The sequence below is a fragment of the Triticum urartu genome, chromosome 3A (assembly GCF_056163025.1).
Source record: "Triticum urartu cultivar PI428250 chromosome 3A, HENAU_Tu73, whole genome shotgun sequence".
Classification (NCBI taxonomy): domain Eukaryota; kingdom Viridiplantae; phylum Streptophyta; class Magnoliopsida; order Poales; family Poaceae; genus Triticum; species Triticum urartu.
In genome coordinates, this window is record NC_141875.1 from 230,777,596 (window position 1) to 230,798,234 (window position 20,639).

At 44.7% G+C, this 20,639-nt stretch overlaps 2 protein-coding genes across 2 annotated transcripts; both read right to left on the reverse strand.

The window, feature by feature from the left end:
* Positions 1-1,490: 1,490 nt before the first annotated feature.
* AT-IE (histidine biosynthesis bifunctional protein (HISIE)) lies at positions 1,491-5,049 on the reverse strand. Its single transcript, XM_048707094.2, has 5 exons — positions 4,669-5,049; positions 3,901-4,146; positions 3,713-3,808; positions 3,490-3,641; positions 1,491-1,906 (listed from the first exon to the last, which is right to left on the reverse strand). Exons 1-5 carry the CDS (start codon positions 4,867-4,869, stop codon positions 1,705-1,707), a joined length of 897 nt encoding a protein of 298 aa, XP_048563051.1. The 5' UTR covers positions 4,870-5,049; the 3' UTR covers positions 1,491-1,704.
* Positions 5,050-12,142: 7,093 nt separating this feature from the next.
* On the reverse strand, positions 12,143-19,688 carry LOC125543670 (crossover junction endonuclease MUS81). The gene is made up of 10 exons (XM_048707095.2): positions 19,175-19,688; positions 18,034-18,131; positions 17,801-17,931; positions 17,086-17,228; positions 16,174-16,231; positions 15,000-15,158; positions 13,572-13,651; positions 13,158-13,392; positions 12,973-13,059; positions 12,143-12,755 (listed from the first exon to the last, which is right to left on the reverse strand). Exons 1-10 carry the CDS (start codon positions 19,372-19,374, stop codon positions 12,651-12,653), a joined length of 1,296 nt encoding a protein of 431 aa, XP_048563052.1. The 5' UTR covers positions 19,375-19,688; the 3' UTR covers positions 12,143-12,650.
* Between the last annotated feature and the right edge of the window lie 951 nt (positions 19,689-20,639).

Sequence of the window (20,639 nt, forward strand, 5' to 3'; positions counted from 1 at the left end):
GCTCGTTCCGCTGCTCCTCCGTCAGGGATGAGCGGATGTGGGCGATCTCGGCCCGCCACGCCGCCTCTTCGGGCACAAGCGGCACTGGGACGCCGCCGGCACCTGCATGCCCGGAGGCGCCGGGTACTCGGCCTCGTAGAGGAGGCGCGCCTCCGGCTCTTGGAGATGGCGGCGGCCGAAGCCGTTCGCCGCCGCGCCGTCTCCTGGAAACCTCTCGGCCATCTGTTCGTCGACGGGAAGGCGGGGAGAGTGTAGCTTTGTGCACCGGAGTGGGGGGGGGGGATGAGAACTGTGGCGTCCACCGGCAGGGAGGTCGCCTTTTATAGCCGCAGCAAGGGCGACGAGAGGCTGCATGTCGGGCGACGCGTGGCGGGTGAGTGCGGGACACGCGTCGCGACGCCTTCACTGCGCCGACTCGTGAGGCATCAATGGAGGCTGACCTGCGTGGCAGAGCGGCAGCCTTCGCATTGATTCCTGCGGGAACCGAGGCGATGAGGGCGACGAAGCGGCGTCTCGCTGACTCGACGGGCCCGTCCTCGTTCGCGTCAAAATCGCTCGCCCCCAGCGCGCCGGGTTCGGTCTGGATCCGCCGGCGCTAGTTTCGGTCCAAACCGGCAAAAATGGGCTCCTGAATGCGCGGCTGGGCCGATTTTTGAGCGCCGGCGCGGAAAAAACGTCTGGAGAGGCTTGTTGAGGGCGCGGCTAGAGATGCTCTGACATGCCTGTCCTGGCAAAAACGCCCAAGCGCGATAAATACTGCACATGGTCGTCAGTCGCTTTCAAACAGGGTGTTTGGTTCATGGACTTTTTAGTCCCAGAGACTAAAAAAAGTCCCTAGAAACCAAACAGGAGGGACTTTTTCTACAGAGACTAGAAAAAAACTCTACTGAGGAGTCTTTTTTAATTAGTCTTTGGGACTAGAAAAAATCATAGGACTTCTGAACCAAACACCATCAAGAACAACGGAACTGCTTTGCGTACGATAGTTTTCTCGTCCGACCGGTACGACCAGAGAGCAAATCATCTTTAAATGCTATGACCCACAAACTGAATTATCTAAGATTGTCTCTAATCGTACAGTGTTGGATAGGCACTATGTCGTACGTATAGCAGTGTTGCAAAAACAAAAGAGTGAAACAACCATATGAATCACTGTACACGATGTTGGGTCTAATGTGGAAAACAGTACGCCTGCATTTTTCGCTTTCGGTGATCGGACAGCGACCTAACGACATTAGTCAAATTCCAACTAAAACCACCACCCACATGAACGTTGTAAGGGATAAAACACAACTTTTTCACCCCCCAACAAGAGCATTTAGCAAGTCCTCTTGCTTTAATACTTCTTTCTTCCAGTAAACTTTCCATCTATTCGTAATCCCTGTCATGGCACAGTACATAGAACACCAGAAGTAACAACTAGGTCCTCTCCTTTTCCATTTTGCACGACAAAACATAGTTTCCGTACTATAAATTACCCACATATATCGTAGGGTCATGAGACTCATATTATGCTTTATTGGCCAAGCAGCAACGCCACTGCGACTGTGCAAGGGAAAAGTAAAATAAAAAACACAAGACAAGTTCACAGTCTTCCTTCGAGAGCATAATGAGAAAACATAAATCTGTAACAAAGCTGGACAACTCCATACTACACCCTGCCCAATCACATGGAATTCATCCATCCACCTACATGCCATCATGCTAAGATTTCTTGCGGCTGGCCTTCTCCTCAACTCCGGACTGCGAAAATCGTTTCCTCAGGACCTCCAGAACCTCTTCCATCTTCACATCCCTCACGCTCAGAAGCACCATCGCGTGGTACAGCAAATCAGCCATCTCTGAGGCTGTACGGGATTTCTCCTCGTTCTCAAGCAGTGTCTGAATTAGTTCCCCCGCTTCTTCGCTGAAAGACCGGAAACAAATGCGCACCAGCGTTAAGAGAGAAATATACTGGCATCAAGAGAATAACTGCAAAAGGTCAAACATGGAATGATAACAAGAGAAAAAGCCAATAGTTTCACACCATGCCATCAATATGCTAAGAGAGAGATGAATCATTACAGTGATACAAGTATCGGCAAACAACTCCTTACATCGACACCAAATAATGTCGAATATGCCACCTAGCAGTCTTACTCTTGCATGTTGAAATTGTTGCTTATACTGTTATACACGTAGGAGTACTCCATACCAAATGGCGCTGTTGCACCTCATATGCACTCGCAAAATTATACTGGTATCTTCTTAGGTTAGCCTCTGACAGTAGTTATTACAGCTGATACATTGCGCCAAATTTACTGGTATGGGACAAGCTCATAATAATTATATCCAAAATTCACATGTTTGTAAAGACATATTAGGTGACAAAACAAACTGTGCATGCATGGAGCATGGATAACTCTATGCTCTGAGTAACTCTGTTATGGTGATATTTTTGGACAAATGCATTCTGTCATATTAAATTGTTCAAAGGAGCAGCTATAACAGGAGCAAAACTGTAAGAACTATACAAATAAAAGATCTAACAAAATACTCTATTGTGATACTGTCGGACATATGAAGTTGAGAACAAAGATGATCAGATAATGATCAATAAACATACCATACAATTGCAAATAATCTAATGAATAGTCTTATCTAATATATCACCTAAAAGCATAATATGGACCGCAGAGAGAATTGTTTCTATCAAAAACTGCAATATATCACGGCTAACCTCAAGTTATATGCTTTTAATCAAAATAATTGTCACAGGCTACCCCTAGTTATTTTAATAGGAGTCCTGCATATCAAGAGTTGAACTGGATCTACTAAAAATGGGTTCTATTCAGACCTCTGGTACCTTTTAAATCTTACTAATGAGCCAATATCAACAAAATTTTGATGTAAAGTTTCATGCACAAAATTTGGGCATTAGCTTCCTATTCAACATTTGCTAAATGCAGGTCATCAAACCTGAAATAAATGCAGTCTACACTCTACAGTCTGTTGCAGAATTAGATTTTTCTAGTGGATTACTTCCTCCAATAAGAAAAACTTAATGTGGGAGGATCACTGCCAACCTTTTTAACCCTTGAGCAATACCTTCTTGCAAAACTACATTCATCCAGGAACTACTTTCATAATGTGGTGCTTAATTCCATAATATTGTGACAAAAATGCGTAATGTTCATGAACAACGGAAGTATACACTAAACAATGTTATATAGCGCTTTTCAAAAAAAAATGGAAGAATTCTCTTGTAGGCTGCCGCTTAGTAACAAGTGTGCCCATCCCCACCAGATCACCAGTATATGTCCATATCAAACAGTAATGATGACGAGATTAGAACAAGATAAACCAGGCTAGAGAAATAAAGAACTACTACGCTATTCTATTCGATTGTCTTGACACATTAATGATTTATAGAAAGATATATAATAGAACATGAGAAATTTATAGACAGATATATAATAGAACATGAGAATTAAACGGAGCAACACTTACCGTATTTTCGAGCAAAGCAGCTGGTTATCAAGCAGTAGTTTTTTCGTCCATGATGGCTTACCACTCCCTTCAGTAACTATCTCCTCCTTCCGCCTACTGATCGTATCTTCAAGCGAGTAGAGAGTTGTGGTGACCTGCCTCTCTTGATTGGACTGTGAAATACAAATAATATTTCAATTCAAGTAAATTTATATTCACAGGAAGGTTCGTTAAAGATAAATACCTTTGAACCTTGTAGTGCATCATAGACTGAAGAATAGTAGCAGGTCTCTGCCCCTGTATGGCATGTAGGTCCATCTGGCGTACCAAGGTATATTATCTAACTTTCAAGAAAACACAAACACCCCAGTTAGTATCAACTGAAGCCAGACTAACCGCTCTGATGCATAACAGAAAGCAGAAGATGCTTACTGAATCACGGTCACAGTCCAAGAATATGTCATGCACATTGATGAAGTTCATGGATGTCTCCCCTTTAGTCCACAATGAAGACCGTGAACGGCTATAGAATGTAGCTTTTCTGGTTGATATAGTTGCTGCAAGGGCCTCTTTGTTAGCAAATCCCTGCATAAGAATGGCTCCAGTATCCACATTTTGCGCAATAGCAACTGCCAGCCCTTTGACGTCCCACTTCACACTGTCTAGTAACGCTTCAACCTAAAATTTTCACACGACGATGACACGCCGATGTTAAATATTTGCTGTGCTTTTTTCTATTTCTCTAAGGGCAATACTATCGCAAACAAAGGTTCTCTTTCCGTGTACACTACAAGCTGCTAACAGTGGCAATGCATCTGAGAAAGCAAGGACTTCTAAGTAGTTTTATTTGTACTAATGTGGTGGCATAACAGGACCATTTGATTATATTCCCGCAGAATTGATTTGCATTGGAACCAAATCCCATGAAAAAGTAATTGATGGATGAATTCCTCCCACTGGCTAAATGCTTGCTAGTGCATATCAACATACTTGTGATCTCCATCAGGCAAACCATAAACCATTACTTTCATGATGGCACTATATTGTGCAAGTTTCGCATAAGAAACCACCAAAGCCCAAGCCTACGATAAATGTTCAAAGCACAGGAGCACACCAGTCCACCCCAGTTCCTAACTTGGAAGGCCTCCCGAGTGAGAAGGGGGAGGGGAGAAGATTTTGCGGGTAAATCAATCGACAGACCTTGGGATCGACGGCGAGGGCTGCTGGCGTCGACCGGGCGGAGCCCGGCGCAATGGAGAGCATCGGGCAAGGCTGCCTGCGCCGCCACCCGAGGGCCCCCGAGGATGGCGCCGCGGCCGTGCAAGGGTTGGAGCGAGCTGGACATAGGGCGGCGCGGCTCGCGGGGGAGGAGACGGGGGCGCGAGGCAGTGGAGCCGCCATGGGAGCCGCACTCAATCGGAATGGGAAGCAGTCGCTGCTCGACGCGGCGGTTGGTCGAGTTCGAGTCCGGTCAAGTCAATTGAGTCTGTCAAAGGCACACGAGCGACTAGCTATGCTTGAGGGGGGAAATTCGTTTAGATACAATTGTTTTGGACGCCAATCATCACGCAGGACAGAACACCATCTGTTAGAGCCAACCCTAAGCCGCTGCCCCTGTCGCCTCGGTCACCCTCCTCTTACCTGTCCGGCGGTCTCGTCAACAGGAAAAGGAGTGAGGGCCCGTACGTCTTATTTTTCTTTTCTTAGGTTTTGATTCCCTGACGATATCGACAGGGTGCCGATGACGATAGCGTGTTGAAATAAGGTTTCTTTGGTTTTTCATACCTCGATGACGCCTGATTCGGCGTCAACAAAAGGTATGTGAGATTTGTTTTCTCGGATCTGTTGCTTCCCTTCAAATTTTGATTTGGTGTGTCTTTCTTTCAGAAAAAAAAAACTTATTAGTCGTCTATTGATGCAACGACTTTGATTTTCTTCCATGTTGTTCCACGACATGGTTCGGTTTCTTTAACCCTCTAAATTGGTTGTGATGCATTTGCAAGCCTGCACTATGTGGGGTTGATGCTCCAATCGATGTTGCTTCAGTGATTTGTAGACCTCGTCTCAAGGAGCGAGCGACTATTATGATTTTGAAAGTCTGGTATGGTGTGTGTGTTTATCGAAAAAGGCTTTCGCCCCGCTTTATAAATAAAGCAAACCGTCATAGAGTACACATACAAGGACTAGTCCAACGCACACATCCAAGTCTCACAAACAAGTATGAAGGTTCTGCTGAGGGCACAGCTCAACAAGCCCAAGAAAAAAAACGCCAAAGAGCCAGACAAGCGCCTAGTCGGGTTCCGGCGGGGGCGGCGGAGACAGAGGGACGGCCATCGAGCGGAGGTCGGCGATGAAGCCGGAGATGGCATCGCGGTCCTAAGGGCGGCTAAGCGGCCGCCAGAGCTGTAAGAAACCAGACAATTTGAAGATAGCGTCAGTACCCCATCGTAGAGGAGCGCGCTGGATCACAAGCTTATTACGGATCGTATAGAGGGTCCAAGCGACGACCCCAATCTCAAGCCACCTAATGTGGCGAGAAGTCAAGGGGGAGGTCTGGAGCTTGACATACAGGTCGGGGAAATTGGTGTGGCACCAATTTCCACCCACCACTTTGCGGAAGCAGCTCCACACGAATTGAGCGGACACGCAGGAGAAGAAGATGTGGTTCGAGTCTTCAGGGATACCGCAAAGTGGGCAAAGGCCGGTGCCCAGACCGTTGCGCTTGCGAACCTCGACGCCAGACGGGATCCGGACGCGAATCCATTGCCACATGAAGATCCGGATTTTCAGAGGCACGCGGATGGACCACACCGTCGAAAGGGGGGAGGGGCGGAGGAGGGGGCGATGGCCTGGTAGAGGGATTTGGTGGAGAATTGGCCCGAAGGCTCGAGCCGCCATCTCACCTGGTCCAGGCCACCGTCCACCACAGGCTCGTGTAGGGCAACGCAATCCAGTAACTCACGCCAAGCGGCAGATCCCGGGGGGCCAAAAGGCCTCCGGAAAGCAAGGTGCCCTAAGTCAATAAGGGCCCTCTCAATAGAAATCAGGGGGTCTATAGCAATGGAGAAGAGGTCGGGGAAGCGTGTGGCGAAGGGAGAGTCTCTAGCCCACCGGGCAAACCAGAATAAGGTCGTCGATCCGGACCCCACCGAGATGGAAGTCCCGATGCGAAGGACAGGGAGAAACTGGACGACCGATTGCCAGAACTGCGAGCCGCCAGATCTCTGACAAAAGGCAAGGGGCTGTCCACGCAGGTACTTGGACCGGCTGATGTCGAGCCAGAGGTCACCATGGCCTTGCGAGATGCGCCAGAGCCAGCGGGATAGGAGGGCGATGTTCATGCGCTTGGAGCACATGATACCGATGCCTCCTTGTTCCCTGGGCTTGCAGATGTCAGGCCAGCTGACCATGTGGTATTTCTGCTTATTGTTGTCGCCTGCCCAATAAAAACGAGACTGAACTTTGGCGATCTCATGGTGCAGAGTCTCGTGAAGGCTATAGAAGCTCATGAGGAACAAAAGGAGGCTGGAGAGGGATGAATTAATGAGAATGGTCCGAGCCGCCTTAGACAATCATCTACCCTGCCAAGGCTCGATACGCATTTGAAGCTTAGTCACGGTCGGGCGCAAGTCCGCGACGGTGAGCCGAGAGTCGCTAATGGGCGTTTCCAAGTAGGTCGTGGGAAAGAAGCCGAGGCGGCAGTTAAGCCGGTTGGCAATGGCAAGGGACTCGGCTGGAGAGTAGCCCATCACCATCACATCGCTCTTGACGAAGTTTATCTTAAGGCCAGACATTTGTTGGAAGCAGAGAAGAAGGAACTTAAGATTGGAGATGTCCGACTCCAAGCCTTCGACCATGATGATGGTGTCGTCGGCATACTGGAGGAGGGAGATCCCGGAGCCGCCAGCCAAGTGGGGAGTGATCCCACGAATATGGCCAGCAGCCTTGGCCTTATCCAGGATGGCGGCAAGCGCGTCCACCACCATATTGAACAGGAAAGGAGAGAAGGGATCACCTTGTCTGACCCCACAGAGGGTGGGGAAGTAAGGGCCGATCTCCCCATTGATGTTCACGGCAATGCGACCGCAAGAGACCATCTGCATTACTCTGGTGATCCAACGGTCGTCAAAGCCCTTCCGGAGCAAAACTTCCCGAAGGAAGGGCCAACTAACAGTGTCGTAGGCCTTATGGAAATCAATCTTCAAGAAAACCGCCTTGAGGTGTTTAGATCGAACCTCATTGAGGACTTCATGAAGGACAAGCACCCCATCTAGAATATACCGCCCTTGAATGAAGGCGGACTGGTTGGGGTGGGTAACGCGGTCAGCGAGGAGGGTCACCCTATTGGCGTACCCTTTTGCCAGAATCCGGAAAATCACGTTAATGACCGTGATAGGACGAAACTGGCGGATGTCGGAGGCGCCCGGCACCTTCGGAATGAGCGAGATGATCCCATGGTTGAGGCGCCCGAGGTCGATGGACCCAACATAGAACTCGTCGAAGATGGCCATGATCTCAGGTTTAATCACATTCCAGAAGGTCTGGAAGAATTTCACCGGAAGGCCGTCTGGGCCCGGAGCGGAGGTGGGATTCATTCCCTGAATGGCAGCCCAGACCTCGCCCTCGGAGAAGGGGGCAGTGAGGGCCGCGTTCTCCGCATCAGAAACCAACTGGGAGCCGATCCAGCAATCAGGAGCCAGGGAGAGGTCGCTCCCAGGAGCGGCAGAGAACAAAGACCTATAGAATCCGTCGACATGGACATGAATGTCATGGGGGTCCTGCAGGAGGGAAGCGCCATCCCAGAGGAGAGGGATGGTGTTACGTCTACGACGGCCGTTCGCGATGGCCTAAAAGTAGGCCGTGTTTGCGTCGCCCTTCAAAACCCATTTCTGGGCTCCGCGGAGGCGCCAATAGGCCTCCTCATTAGTGTATATGACGGAGAGCTGGTCTTCTAAGTCATAGAGAGAGAGCCACTTGTCCGGAGAGAGGCCAATTGAGTCGGCACGCAGGTCAAGGCCCTGGATGGCGGTCAACAAGGCCTTCTTACGCTCGCGGAGGTCCCGTCCCAGGTTGGCACCCCATCCCTTCATGAACTGCCGGCCACGCTTGGCACAGAAGTGCCACGAGTCAATGGCCGAGGGGAGACGGGGATGGGGATGTGAATGGGCCTCCACCCAGCGGGCGCCGACAGCCTCCACGAAACCGTTTTGGGACAACCAGAATGTCTCAAACCGGAATCGGGGGGGGGGGTCAGCGGCCGCTCATTGGTGGAGGACAGGAGGAGGGGCACGTGGTCGGAGCCAATCCTGGTGATGGGACGGAGGGAGGCTAGAGGGCAGCGGAGGTCCCAGTCCGAGGAAACTAGGACCCTGTCCAGGACGGACTAGGTCGGGGAGGCCTGCCGATTGGTCCAGGTAAACCTGGCACCAATCCTATCAATCTCACGGAGGCCTGGATCAGCGATGCAGTCATTAAACATTTGCATCCTTGCAAAGTTAACATTCGCGTTGCTCTTGTCCTCCGCGAAACGGAGGAGATTAAAATCGCCTCCGACCACCACCGGAAGGGAGGCCGCCGAAATCTTCCGGTGGATCTCCTCGAGGAAGGAAGGAAACCTACTATGGTCCGCAGGACCGTAGACAATGATGACCTCCCATTTGAAGTTAAGCGAGTGTTCGAAGAGTTTCATGCTCACAAAGAATTGCCCCCGGTCCATGCTACCCACCTCGAAGGTGGCATCCTTGACACCTAAAAGGGTGCCCCTTAGAATGGCCTATGCTCCCACTAGAAGGGAGCCAATGTCAAGCAAAGAGGTGAGAGCTCAGACGGTCAAGCTCCGGGAGAGCGAATTCTGTACGCATGGTTTCTTGGATGGCGACAATGTCAATGTGTTCATCACGCATGTATTCTACGAGTTGGCGGCGCCGGCCATCATGGACGAAACCGCGGATGTTCCAGAAGAGGGCACGCATTAAGGCGCCATTGGGGGGCTGCTTGACCCCAGGACACGAGACACGCTTTGGGCGTGGAGGGCGGCGGTGCGGGAGCGGGTGCGACCACGAAGCTCGGCCGCGGCGAGAGGGAGAAGGCTGCCGGGCAGCCTAGGTGGCGCCGGGGAGGCGTCCACCACAGGGGGGAGTGGTAGGCAAGAGCAGAGCTGCGCGTTCTTCCGCTAGCCTACCATCAAGGATCTCACGAGCCCTGATGGCGTCGATTTGGACTAAGGGGGGAGCAGCCTCCCCCCCTGAAGATGATCGCGGAGTCAGTCGCAACCTTTGCAAGGTGACCAAGCGGAACCGACTCGAGAGCAGAAAACGAGCAAGTAGAAGTAGAGGGGGGGGGGCAGAAGGGGTGTTTGCAGGTATCCCTCACCTTTACCGTTGATCAGTGCAATTTTGCATACAATTGGAGAAAGAAGAATTATAGTATGATTTTCGATGTATATTTTTTACTCATAATTCTATGGCCAACTATCTGTCCATGGTACTAGCTTTTGTTTTTCTTGATATTAATCAAATATAAGATGCATTTGGGTGTCATTATTAAATAAAGTATAGAAAATCAGCCTCTAGCTAGCAGATCCCCAAATGTCTAACTCCTTAAAATTATGAGTTTGTATCATTTAAAACACTCTTTAGACTACATTTAGTTCAAGAAAGACAACTCTTAGAATAAGTAGGAAAACGACCGTGTAGTCCGCTGCCTACCTTTGCCGTCTGTGGTGCCTCCCCTCAACCCTAACACCCTCTGCCCCTTCGTCCACAGCGCCGGATTCGACTTGATTAGTTAATGCCATTGCCGGTGCAAATGTTCAATGTTCAATTCGTTGCCGGCGAGCCCTGATGTGCCCGAAAACTGAGTTGCATGAGGTTGGGGAAGCGGAAAGAGCCCCACGCGTAAGCCCACTCCGACCGACGGCGTCAGAATGGTCCTTTACACCATAGTCGTGGCAGGGCTCCCCGCCAGTACGCACTCCAGCGAATCATCACGATGTAGCAGCGCCTACGTCGGATCCGTCAGCAAAATCATACAACATTGGCTGCGATGCCGCCTCAAATCCGACGAGCCATCGTGCTCCTTTGCGGCTGCAAGTGCCCCATTGTTCAAAAAAACCTCACGCACGCCAAGGAATCCCAATCGAGACTTCTTCGCTTGAGGGGCCGTGAAAGCAAGGTAAAAACACAAATTCCTTTACATTTGCAATTTGCTATACGATTCTCGTTGCTTAGAACAATACACCCACGCATAGAGGATTCACTTGCAACACATGGATATGGGCTAACCTTATGTAAATCAAATGTTAGACTGGTTCTATTAATCATTGAGAGCGAAGCTAGATGATGTGATGATAGACGCACGCGAGAAACAAGTCCAAATCAACGAGAAGCAACTCCAAATCAACAAGATGTAAATCGAGAGAAGGAAATTTAAGAAGCTTCTTCTTTCACTCATAGTTGTTGTAATAATTTGGTTCATATTCCTTGGATCAACAATAAATGTCCTTGTGTGGGAACCATGTCATTGATGATGTTCTTAGTTTCAATGACGACGATAGAGCCGTCTAGCATTAAGTTTTTATATGTTTTATCTTGACACTTAACCTAGTTCAATGTCGATGTGGTAAGTAATTAACTATTTAATTATGTTATGTATGATGTTAACGTGGTACCTAAATTGAATTATGCACCGAGCTAGTTCTTGTGTTTCAAATGGGTTTGTGTACAAAAAAAGTTGTGCTTAAATTTTGTTAAGGGATTTAGAGAAACTATTAGATAAAGAAAAATGTATCTTCTATATCTAAATAGCTAGCCCTTACTAATTATTTCTCTCAACATGCAAGTATGCTACATCATTGCACAACATGCACGAGAAAAGCCCCACACTCACTATCATATGTCTCGCAACATGCAAGCATACCACTTCATCATGAAACCTGCATGAAAAAAGACCTATCTCAACATGCGAATTTCTATTCTATTATTCTATTTATATTTAATAAACATTTTACAACTATATAGTGATCAAACATAATAAAATATATGTACTTTTAGTTTTATCCTTTTATATATGTTTCATACAAATGAATCACATTGAGATATGTTACAAAATATTCCCGCAGCAACATACGGGGTATCATCTATTCCCCAAAACACAAGGAACTGACTGCTAAAACATCTTACATTTATGAACAGAGGGTGTACATTTTAAACTTTTAGGTGAGATGGGAGATTGGGGATCGGATGCAGGCCACTGTCCCCTTGTAGCAGCCCAGAGAACAATGACCAAAGCAGAGTGAAGCACTAGGAACCAGGAGGATGAGGGGACATGACCTCAAGTCTGATACTCCCCCCGTCCGGAAATACTTGTCGGAGGAATGAATGTATCTAGATGTATTTTGGTTCTAGATACATTCATCTTTGTCCATTCCCGCGACAACTAATTCCGGACGGACGGAGTACAATATTAAAACATACTCCCTTTGCTTATAAATATTAAGTCTTTAAAACATCTTATATTTATGAACAGAGTGAGTACCTATCAACTATCTTAAAAGACTGATGTATAGGGAGATGAGATATAACATACTTAACACTCATATCCAACAATTGTCATATTTACTGGTAAACGGAAATATGTTTCCAACTAAAAAAAACAAGCTTTCTTATGACACAAATAACACACTGAGTCGTTCTTCTTGATCTTCTATTGATTTGCACAAGCCACACAGGGCAATCCCAGATTCAAATTCTCTTATCATCTCGGAGGCTTCCATTCAAACTAGTTTCAAATAACACAAAACAATGCATAGTACAAGACACTTAATACATTTTGTTTCGACACTTAATAATACTCCCTCCGCCACACAATATAAGACATTTTTGCAAGCTAACATAGCCAGCTCATTGCACGGCATGCAGGTCTACTACAACAGGGAGGTAACCACCGGATCAGGAGGTTTTTAGGTGATGAAACTTCCAGCGCCCCAAGGCACCACGGCACAGAAATAACCGTCTTAATTTACCTTCGGAACATGCAAGTTATTATGCGACGACAGCTCCAGGAACAATGGAGCTTCATCACAAGAGCTGGCGCCAAAATCATCGAGATGGTGACAAAAGGCCGGTTGAACCAAGTCAAGTCAGGAAGGAGCCCATATAGGTAACTAGGTAAGGAACAATATTTCACCCTTCACCCCAGACAAGCTTGAAGATATTTCTGCTAGCCCCCGCGTTTACCATCTTGCTCTTCATGTTCAGCATCTTCTCTTGGGCAGGGGTATCACCATCCTTATAAACATTACAGGAACAAGTTTTAGTTCAAACACCAAGTTATAAACCATCTAGCAGCAATAGAAGCAATATTAGTACCCTTTCCTTTGGCTGGGCATTCTGAATACTGAGTTCAACAAAGTGTTGCAAGTATTAATTTTAAAAAATACAGCTAACTAACCATGATGAACATCGTAAGAGACTTAAATTTAAAGGGGAAAGGAGGACTGCTCACAAGCATGGAGTACGCCCGAGCAAGTGAGACAAGAGTAGGGTAGAGCTCTATAACTGCAACTGCAGTTTCTTCTGTCACCTGTGGTACCTGCATTAATTGCCAAGAAATTGATGGAATAAATCTTGCACCAAATTAGGCCACCAAATGAATTGGCAGTATTTATTGGGTGAAGGTTGACTGGATACCTGCATAAGTTGTAGAGCGAATATGTCGCTCACAGTTAACTTCTTGGGGTCACAACACTTCTTCACAAACTCGTCATAAGTTAAGCAAACTCGACAAGTGTTAGCACCGATTGAGAAATTTGTGCTGTAGTAATCAATTATCGAGAGTGTCAGGTGGCCGTATGTGTTTTCAGTATCAGAATATCCAGTGGTTCTCTGAACATCAAATCCTTCAAGAATCTCAGTGGTGAAGCAGCTGAAATTTAAAGACACGGAACAGTTTAAAGGGTATACACCTGATTACCCCAGGTATCAAATTTATTAACTGACCACTAGATGTATTATTATCAAGGAGGAGAGCACTAAAAGTTTCACACCAAAAAAGTCTATGTAGGGATAATTTGATCACCAAGGTTACATGAGCAGTATACATACGCTGTTTTGATGCTCTCTGATGCGCCTAAAGGGTTTGGATCACCTTCAACCAGATATATCAGCTTCCTTAGTCCACATTTCTACAAGATACAAGAAACGGAAGCATCATATGATATTGTTGCTAAATACATAAAATATGCTAGCGGAAGTTAGTAACCCACTAAGCTATCTCCTGTGAAACCATAAACATGGACAAAGAGTACAATGTCTGGGAAAAAATATCAAGGGATAAAACTTAAATCTCACTGCCCAAGAGGGCTCGCCTACTTATGCCATTGAATTCTGGATAAAAAATAAGTATAAATGAACAAAGGTAAATTTCATGAGCTACATATATTTTAGTACAACTATCAGAAAGTTACACATCTTAGTTTGCATTTCACAGAACTATACGTAATTTTAACATTTTGATAAACCACACATCTGTTGAATCCTGTTAAATGAAATAGTCTGGACATACGGGACCAAAGTCTAGTGCAACTGAAAATGTAGGGCCTGCCTGTTTAGAAGCAAAAATATTTGTTGATTTGTGGAATGTGTAGATTCATAATATATATCAAAACATATGTAAGTTTGAAGATATTGAATTTGAACTAACATTACACGACAGCACCTTACATACTGTAAACTTGCAGTACACATACAGGTCCCTAAGTTTTAATTTGGTAAGAATTTAATTTGGAATTATACATATATTAAATACAACATTTTGTAGTTTTTGCTGTTGTTTTGACTAATTTCAAAAGTACATTTTATCAAAACTGACAGAAGACTGATATTTCACCAGATAATACAACATTTGGCGGCTGACTAGTGGGTCCTGCATGTCAATTACACTGACCACCTCATATCAACAAGAAGTGATGGATGTGGCGGGCCTTATTAAATATTATAGCAAAGTATGTACAGTGATGTGAAACGCAAACTTCTTTTTTAGCTATTACGAAATCTGTGTGCTTGATGAAATTTACTCCTAAGACTAGACTAAACGCAAACATCTGGTCACTATGGGCAAAGCATGTGGACACACAAGACAGGCCAACTACACAACTTCTTGAAGTGAAACACTTGTCCTATTCAGCATTTCTTAACGATGTAAACTGTAGGATAGAAATACAGAGCATATAAAACAAACATAGTTTAGACTTTAGACAACGCTGGTACACATTCACTGCGAGTTACGTTCAACCATCTGTCACATTATAGAAGCCTCCACGACTATGCTGCCCGACAAACTAATGATTTAAACATCAAATTTTGACCTGGTCACTAGCTCATGGACAAAACAATGTTTTAGGTTGGTACAATCACTGACTGGGATTACACAAGAAAACTAGAGTCTTAAGACACTAAGTGGAAGTATAAGAACAGGGGAAGTTAACATGAGATTATAATAATGACAATAGTTAATACTAGTTCAGATGGTACCTTTAGCCTTAATTTCTGATCTTTGTACCTGCTGTCTCTAATTGAGCTAACCAAATCTGTTACACTTTTCCTTTCAACAATGAAATCAAGAACATACTCCGTATGAGATCTTCTATGACGAGCAATCCAAATACCATCTCCAACAGGCAGGCGTTTTATCTGGATGACATGATTCAAACAGATTCATCAACACCACTTTCTCTGGCACAGATAACATGAACAGTTCAATCCATGCATAAAATCTTCAGTCATCATTTTTAGTTCGCTTGAAATGAAGACAAGATCCACGTCTCATGAACATTTTATGTTAAATTCGTTACAGTAGTACATTTATACTATTACCCAGCATATATTGAATGTTTAAAGTATATAAGCAGAATCTGACAAGTTGGCAGATTGTGTCCAATTTGATACGAGGCAATAATGCTATATGTGCCATTCCACTGAATACATGCAAACAAACACTGGGCAGCAAGTATCAGGACAGTGGGGGCAAGAGACCATATATATTAGCCAAGCAATCTAGCAGTATGAGAAAATATCAGATATCCCCTCTCCTCACAACAGAAATGACATTTTGTGCATAGTCTGCAAAGTGCCACTCTTGAGACTTGACATGAGTTTCCAACTCTGCGTTCATAGTACTTTACATGCTAACCCTGATTCAAACAGATTCATCACCCTATGTTCTTAGTACTTTACATGCTAACCCTGTGTTTGGGCATAGACTTCACACATGCATCTGCTCAAGTGATGATATGTTTGAATCATTGATTCTGTCAACCCTGTGTTCATAGTACTTTACATGCAATTCAAATTTAACATAAGAGACGCCCATCCAAGCAGCATTTTGCATTAGCTGTGGGCTAGCAGAAGAAATCAGATGCCCCGTTCGTGCTCACATAACAGAAAAGGTACCCTAACATTTCTTCTCTAGACTTCTCTAATTGACAGGGCAGCATAATGTAATATGTCTCATCAAATCATCATCGATTCAGTTTAGACTTTAAGGACATGCTGATGCAGTGCCAATCATATTTAGCAGCGACGTTTAGTGATCTGAGATGTGTAAAAAGAGACAAAGATGATGCCCAAACTAGAACAAATGAACTTAGCATTAGGAACATGAAGACTGTTAGTAAGGCAAGCCCACACAAGTCTGAATCTGACCAACCTCTACAGGTACATGAAACTTCGAATGTATGTTACCAACAACTCTTTTGCCACGGGATCTGCACAAAAATGTAACAATCATGAGAGCAAAATTCTGATATACAATTAAAAGAAAGACCGAATAACATGAAACTCTTGTGCAGCAGGTGTGGTGGGGGGTAAGCTTCAAGCAAATGGCAATGTATGCAAAATCGGACTGCAACTACATGTGAGCCAACGAACATAGTAGCTTATAACTATTCATGAAAACTAAGGAAGTCATTATGTAGTTCTGGAACAAAAATGAAACTACTTCCAGAGAAAAGGCTCAGTTCAATTCATTTTGGTGGTTTGATATTTCTATAAAACGACCAAGGGCAACCATGATCGACTTACTTTCTTGAATTATAAACTGAATATGTATCTGAAATACGGCGCATAGAACATAAAGGATAGAAACTAAATGAAACAAACATTAACAGAAAAGGGTTAAATTCAAATTAACAGAAGATACTATGTAATCAAATTGTCTTCAAATTCAGGAAAAGAGCAACATTAAGCAAGTGGCAACCATTAGCTTGTTTTAACAGGAAAAAAATTCTAAGGAACAGAATGACATAGCTCATCTTCCAACTCATAAGTAAAGAGAGAACAAAGACATATGCTACAAATGCTCAAATTATCACCCCAAAAAGACCAGGGACCAATCACATCGTTCAAAACTTTGAAACTTGCATCAAGGTAGCAACATTCATTGTGTTAAGTAACCTCCAATGTCGTACTGGTTTGAACAAGTTTGGAGAATGTGCAGCAAAGGCCATACAGTTTTGAGTATTACACATACAGTAAGACAAACTTATAATCCCACTTAAAGATCAAATATATCTATAACACAAGATATATTAATTCTTGAGTAAGACATAATCTTACGAACCCAAAAATTTCACGATCATCCAATATCAACACCATTTCATAAGCTTCAAGAAACTTTTCATTGGATAGACGAGGTGGCATAGCTAGTATAGAATTGCCCATACCACCAGTGTCCTTGTCTAGCATAGTGAATTCAGCAGAACCCTGGTAGTGGAAAAGAAATAATAGCATTAAGTTCTACTCCGTAAAGAAATAGAAGAGTGTTTATATCACTAAAGTAGTGATCTAAACGCTCTTATATTTCTTTACAGAGGAAGTATTGGAAAATAAACAAGGAAATTAACCTCTTCTCTATATCGTGTCACATTATTAAACATTAGCAATATGGTGATTGGTGAGGCTGCAAAATCTGATTGGGGTATGTAAGTGATAGATGCTATATCAAACATTTCGAATTTTGCACAACACACACCATGTTAGTAAAGCCTTGCTCCACACTAAATATTAAACCCTTAGTTTTATGTGAAACAATGAGACAGGAAAGTGAATTAGTAAGATTGAAGAGATGGGAAAGTGAATTAGTAAGGTTGAAGACTATAAAACTCAAAAACTTCACCGGAAGAATATGAAAATAAAAGCATATGATTGCATTCATCTTCGTAGCTAACCATTTAGACAAAAACAGTCATTTAATTTTTATAGCTAAAATAATATTTTTGATATGGAAGGAAGAAAAATGAAAACTGTAAAAACAATGTTGGTCGAGGTAGACGTACGGTAGTTTGAACTTCAGAACTGTAACTGAGCTGCTCTTGACTGGTCAACTGTATCAGTTCTTGGGATGCCATAGAAGCAGAATTGCTGCAAACAAGTTCAGGACTATGCTCTGGTCTTTTTATTTTCTTCCCTGCGGAAATGAACAGTGATGTGTAAGATTCAGCAGACAAAATCTTTTGGCCATCCCTATGCCAAATGTGGGTGTTAAAAGATCAAGCATGAAAAAAGTTACCCTTTTTCCCTTTCTCTTTACATTTTGGAGGAGATAAATCCGGGCTGGACGCTGGAAAGGACTCTTTTATGAGACGGATGACCCATGGTCCAACACCCCTGACAATAATAAGAGAACATCAATACACTTATACCTTAAGATGCAATGCTAATTTATTGCAGTACTTAGTTATAAAAGAGACAAAATAAATGTATAGTTTCAGTGCAGCATAGTGGAATCAGAGGAACCAAATGACATTACCTTTCCTAAAAAAATTAACTCACTACAAAAAATAAAGTCTTACCAATGGACAACTTTATTAGGAAGAAAAAATAGCATGTATAAGAAGCAATGGCTAAGATTGAACTAATTAAAACAGTGCAAAATTAATGAACAATTTTCTGCGATCCAAGCACAAACAGACACGTCATAGTGAAAAGTTCTGGCATGTCCATCTCCCAATTCAACTCACGAAATAATGTCCAAAGTATCCAGATGAACCCGAACTAGTGAAGACCCATACTGTTACAGCACTTGTCTAATTGTACAACTTAAAAGTAATTACAATTTTGGGTTGTAACCCAGAACCAAATCCCGATGTACTATACATATTAACATATCCAGCTAAGTCACATCCAAAGTATCGCCAAAAGACCTAACACCCAATGAAGAATATCTTAGGTTCAGGAGAGCTACTCTGCAGGAGATGAACCGACAGTGTGCAGAGGTAATGGGCATTGTTGGTTTGCTCTGGTTATACAATCAGTTTCGCCACACACATTGCAACAAACTTATGCCTTACCGCAGAATGAACTGAAATATGCAAACTAAAATTGATGTTACCGTGGGCTCATGGATGATCAGATCGGTTCACCACAGCTCAGATCTCTGTACTTAAATAGTTTTCATCAAACCAAAATCAAAATTTTGATGTTAACACAACAAATTATCTGCACGCCAACATCACAAACCGGTCCATTCGTCTTAAAGCATTCGAAAATAAACCTGATTTTCCGTCTACTTATATGGAACAAAAGCGCGAGACATTACTACACAAACCAAAGCGACAAACCGCAGTCGGTCAAACCCTAGCTTTAATGCGACTTTTACCCCCAAGAACGAAAACCGAACAAACAGCGGAGAGGAATGGAAAGATGGGTACTTGATCTTGAGCAGGTCCTTGAGGGTCCGGATGGGCTCCTTGGCGGCGCAGACGTTGCGGTAGGCGTTGGAGAGCGTGAGACTCAGGTTGTCTGGGATGTCTTTTTCCAGCATCGACCGGTGCTTCTCCAGGAGGAGGCGCGCAACCTCCTCGTTGTCGGGGAGATGCACCGCGCGCTGCTTCGGCATCGCCGGAGCCATCTGCCAGGATTTAGGGTGAGGTAAGGGGAGATCTTTGAGGTGGAGGGGGAATTGCCGGATTGGGGCTTAGGCTTGGGGTTTCGACGCGAGTGAGCACTTGGAATCCTGGCCCGTCGAGTGGACAATGGCTGGGGTTGTGGCGGCGCCGCCGCGTGGGCTGCGTCGGGGGGCAGGAGGGAGGCGGCGGCGTGGGTGCCGTGGAGGCCTATTCGGATCGCATAGCAATGTCAGGATCTGAAATTCAAATTGGGTTTGGGGGCTTTTCGTCGGGAGGTTAACGGCTAAGTACGTCGGTAGAGACAATCCGGGATGATTGAGGCTTGGTCTCCAGTCTGAACTAGGAATTCGCTGAACTGATACTTAGGCTTTGGTTCAGATTCAATAAAAGCTGCTGTCAAAATTCGATAAAAGGCGAACTCAGCAAAATTCGATTTCACAAATCCGCTGTCAAAATCTGAACCAAAAGCGAAAGCAGCTTAGGACGTGCTTTCCAAAATCTGATTCCGCTGCGGGCCAAAATCTAAAAAAGCTGTATCAGCTGGTTTGCCAAATGACCTACATCTTTTTCACACCAGATTTTCCACAACTATTTTTCCACAGCAGATTCTTCACAGCTGCTTTTAGAAATCCACAGCCGAACCAAACAGGACCTTAGAGGGTGTTCGGATAATCGGATTCCCTCCGCTTTGGACTCAGCTCCGCGGAGCTGGCGAAGCTGCGGGCTAAAACAGTGAAGTTGGAAAGTAGGCACTCCGCAGATCCTGTAATTCTGCGGAGCCGGTGGAGAGCCGAACAAGCGCTTAGTTGCAACGCAATCTATATTTTTCAGCAAAGGTGTCCTTGAGGCTGTTCGCAATGACATAAAAATATTTTAAACGTCTCTAATAAAATCCTAAATGAGAAATATCTGGGCATGCCCACGGATGGGGGGGCCTCAAAAAATGGCACGTTCAAATATTTGAAGGACATATTGTGGAACAAGATTCAAGGATGGGTTGAAAGGACGATGTCTTCTGTGGGCAAGGAGGTGCTGGTCAAAGCCGTAGCACAAGCGATACCAGTCTATTCCATGTCTTGCTTTAAATTGCCAAGGGGACTATGTGAGCATCTGAACATGTTGATTAGAAAATTTTGGTGGGGGAGTAAGAATGGTCAACGCAAACCACATTGGGTCTCATGGAAGGCAATGACTCAACCTAAGAGCATGGGAGGATTGGGCTTTAAAGACTTTGAGCTATTCAATCTAGCTATGCTAGCTAGACAAG

What these genes read in the sequence shown, in the direction of transcription:
- AT-IE (XM_048707094.2), bottom strand. Translation starts at nt 4,869, where the DNA reads ATGGCGGCTCCACTGCCTCGCGCCCCCGTCTCCTCCCCCGCGAGCCGC. An exon ending in CCCTCGCCGTCGATCCCAAG is followed by an intron (nt 4,147 to 4,668) that starts GTCTGTCGATTG and finishes TGAAAATTTTAG; the next exon opens with GTTGAAGCGTTACTAGACAG. An exon ending in TGGACTGTGACCGTGATTCA is followed by an intron (nt 3,809 to 3,900) that starts GTAAGCATCTTC and finishes CTTGAAAGTTAG; the next exon opens with ATAATATACCTTGGTACGCC.
- LOC125543670 (XM_048707095.2), bottom strand. Translation starts at nt 19,374, where the DNA reads ATGGCTCCGGCGATGCCGAAGCAGCGCGCGGTGCATCTCCCCGACAAC. An exon ending in AAGGACCTGCTCAAGATCAA is followed by an intron (nt 18,132 to 19,174) that starts GTACCCATCTTT and finishes TATTATTGTCAG; the next exon opens with GGGTGTTGGACCATGGGTCA. An exon ending in TAAAGAGAAAGGGAAAAAGG is followed by an intron (nt 17,932 to 18,033) that starts GTAACTTTTTTC and finishes TCATTTCCGCAG; the next exon opens with GGAAGAAAATAAAAAGACCA.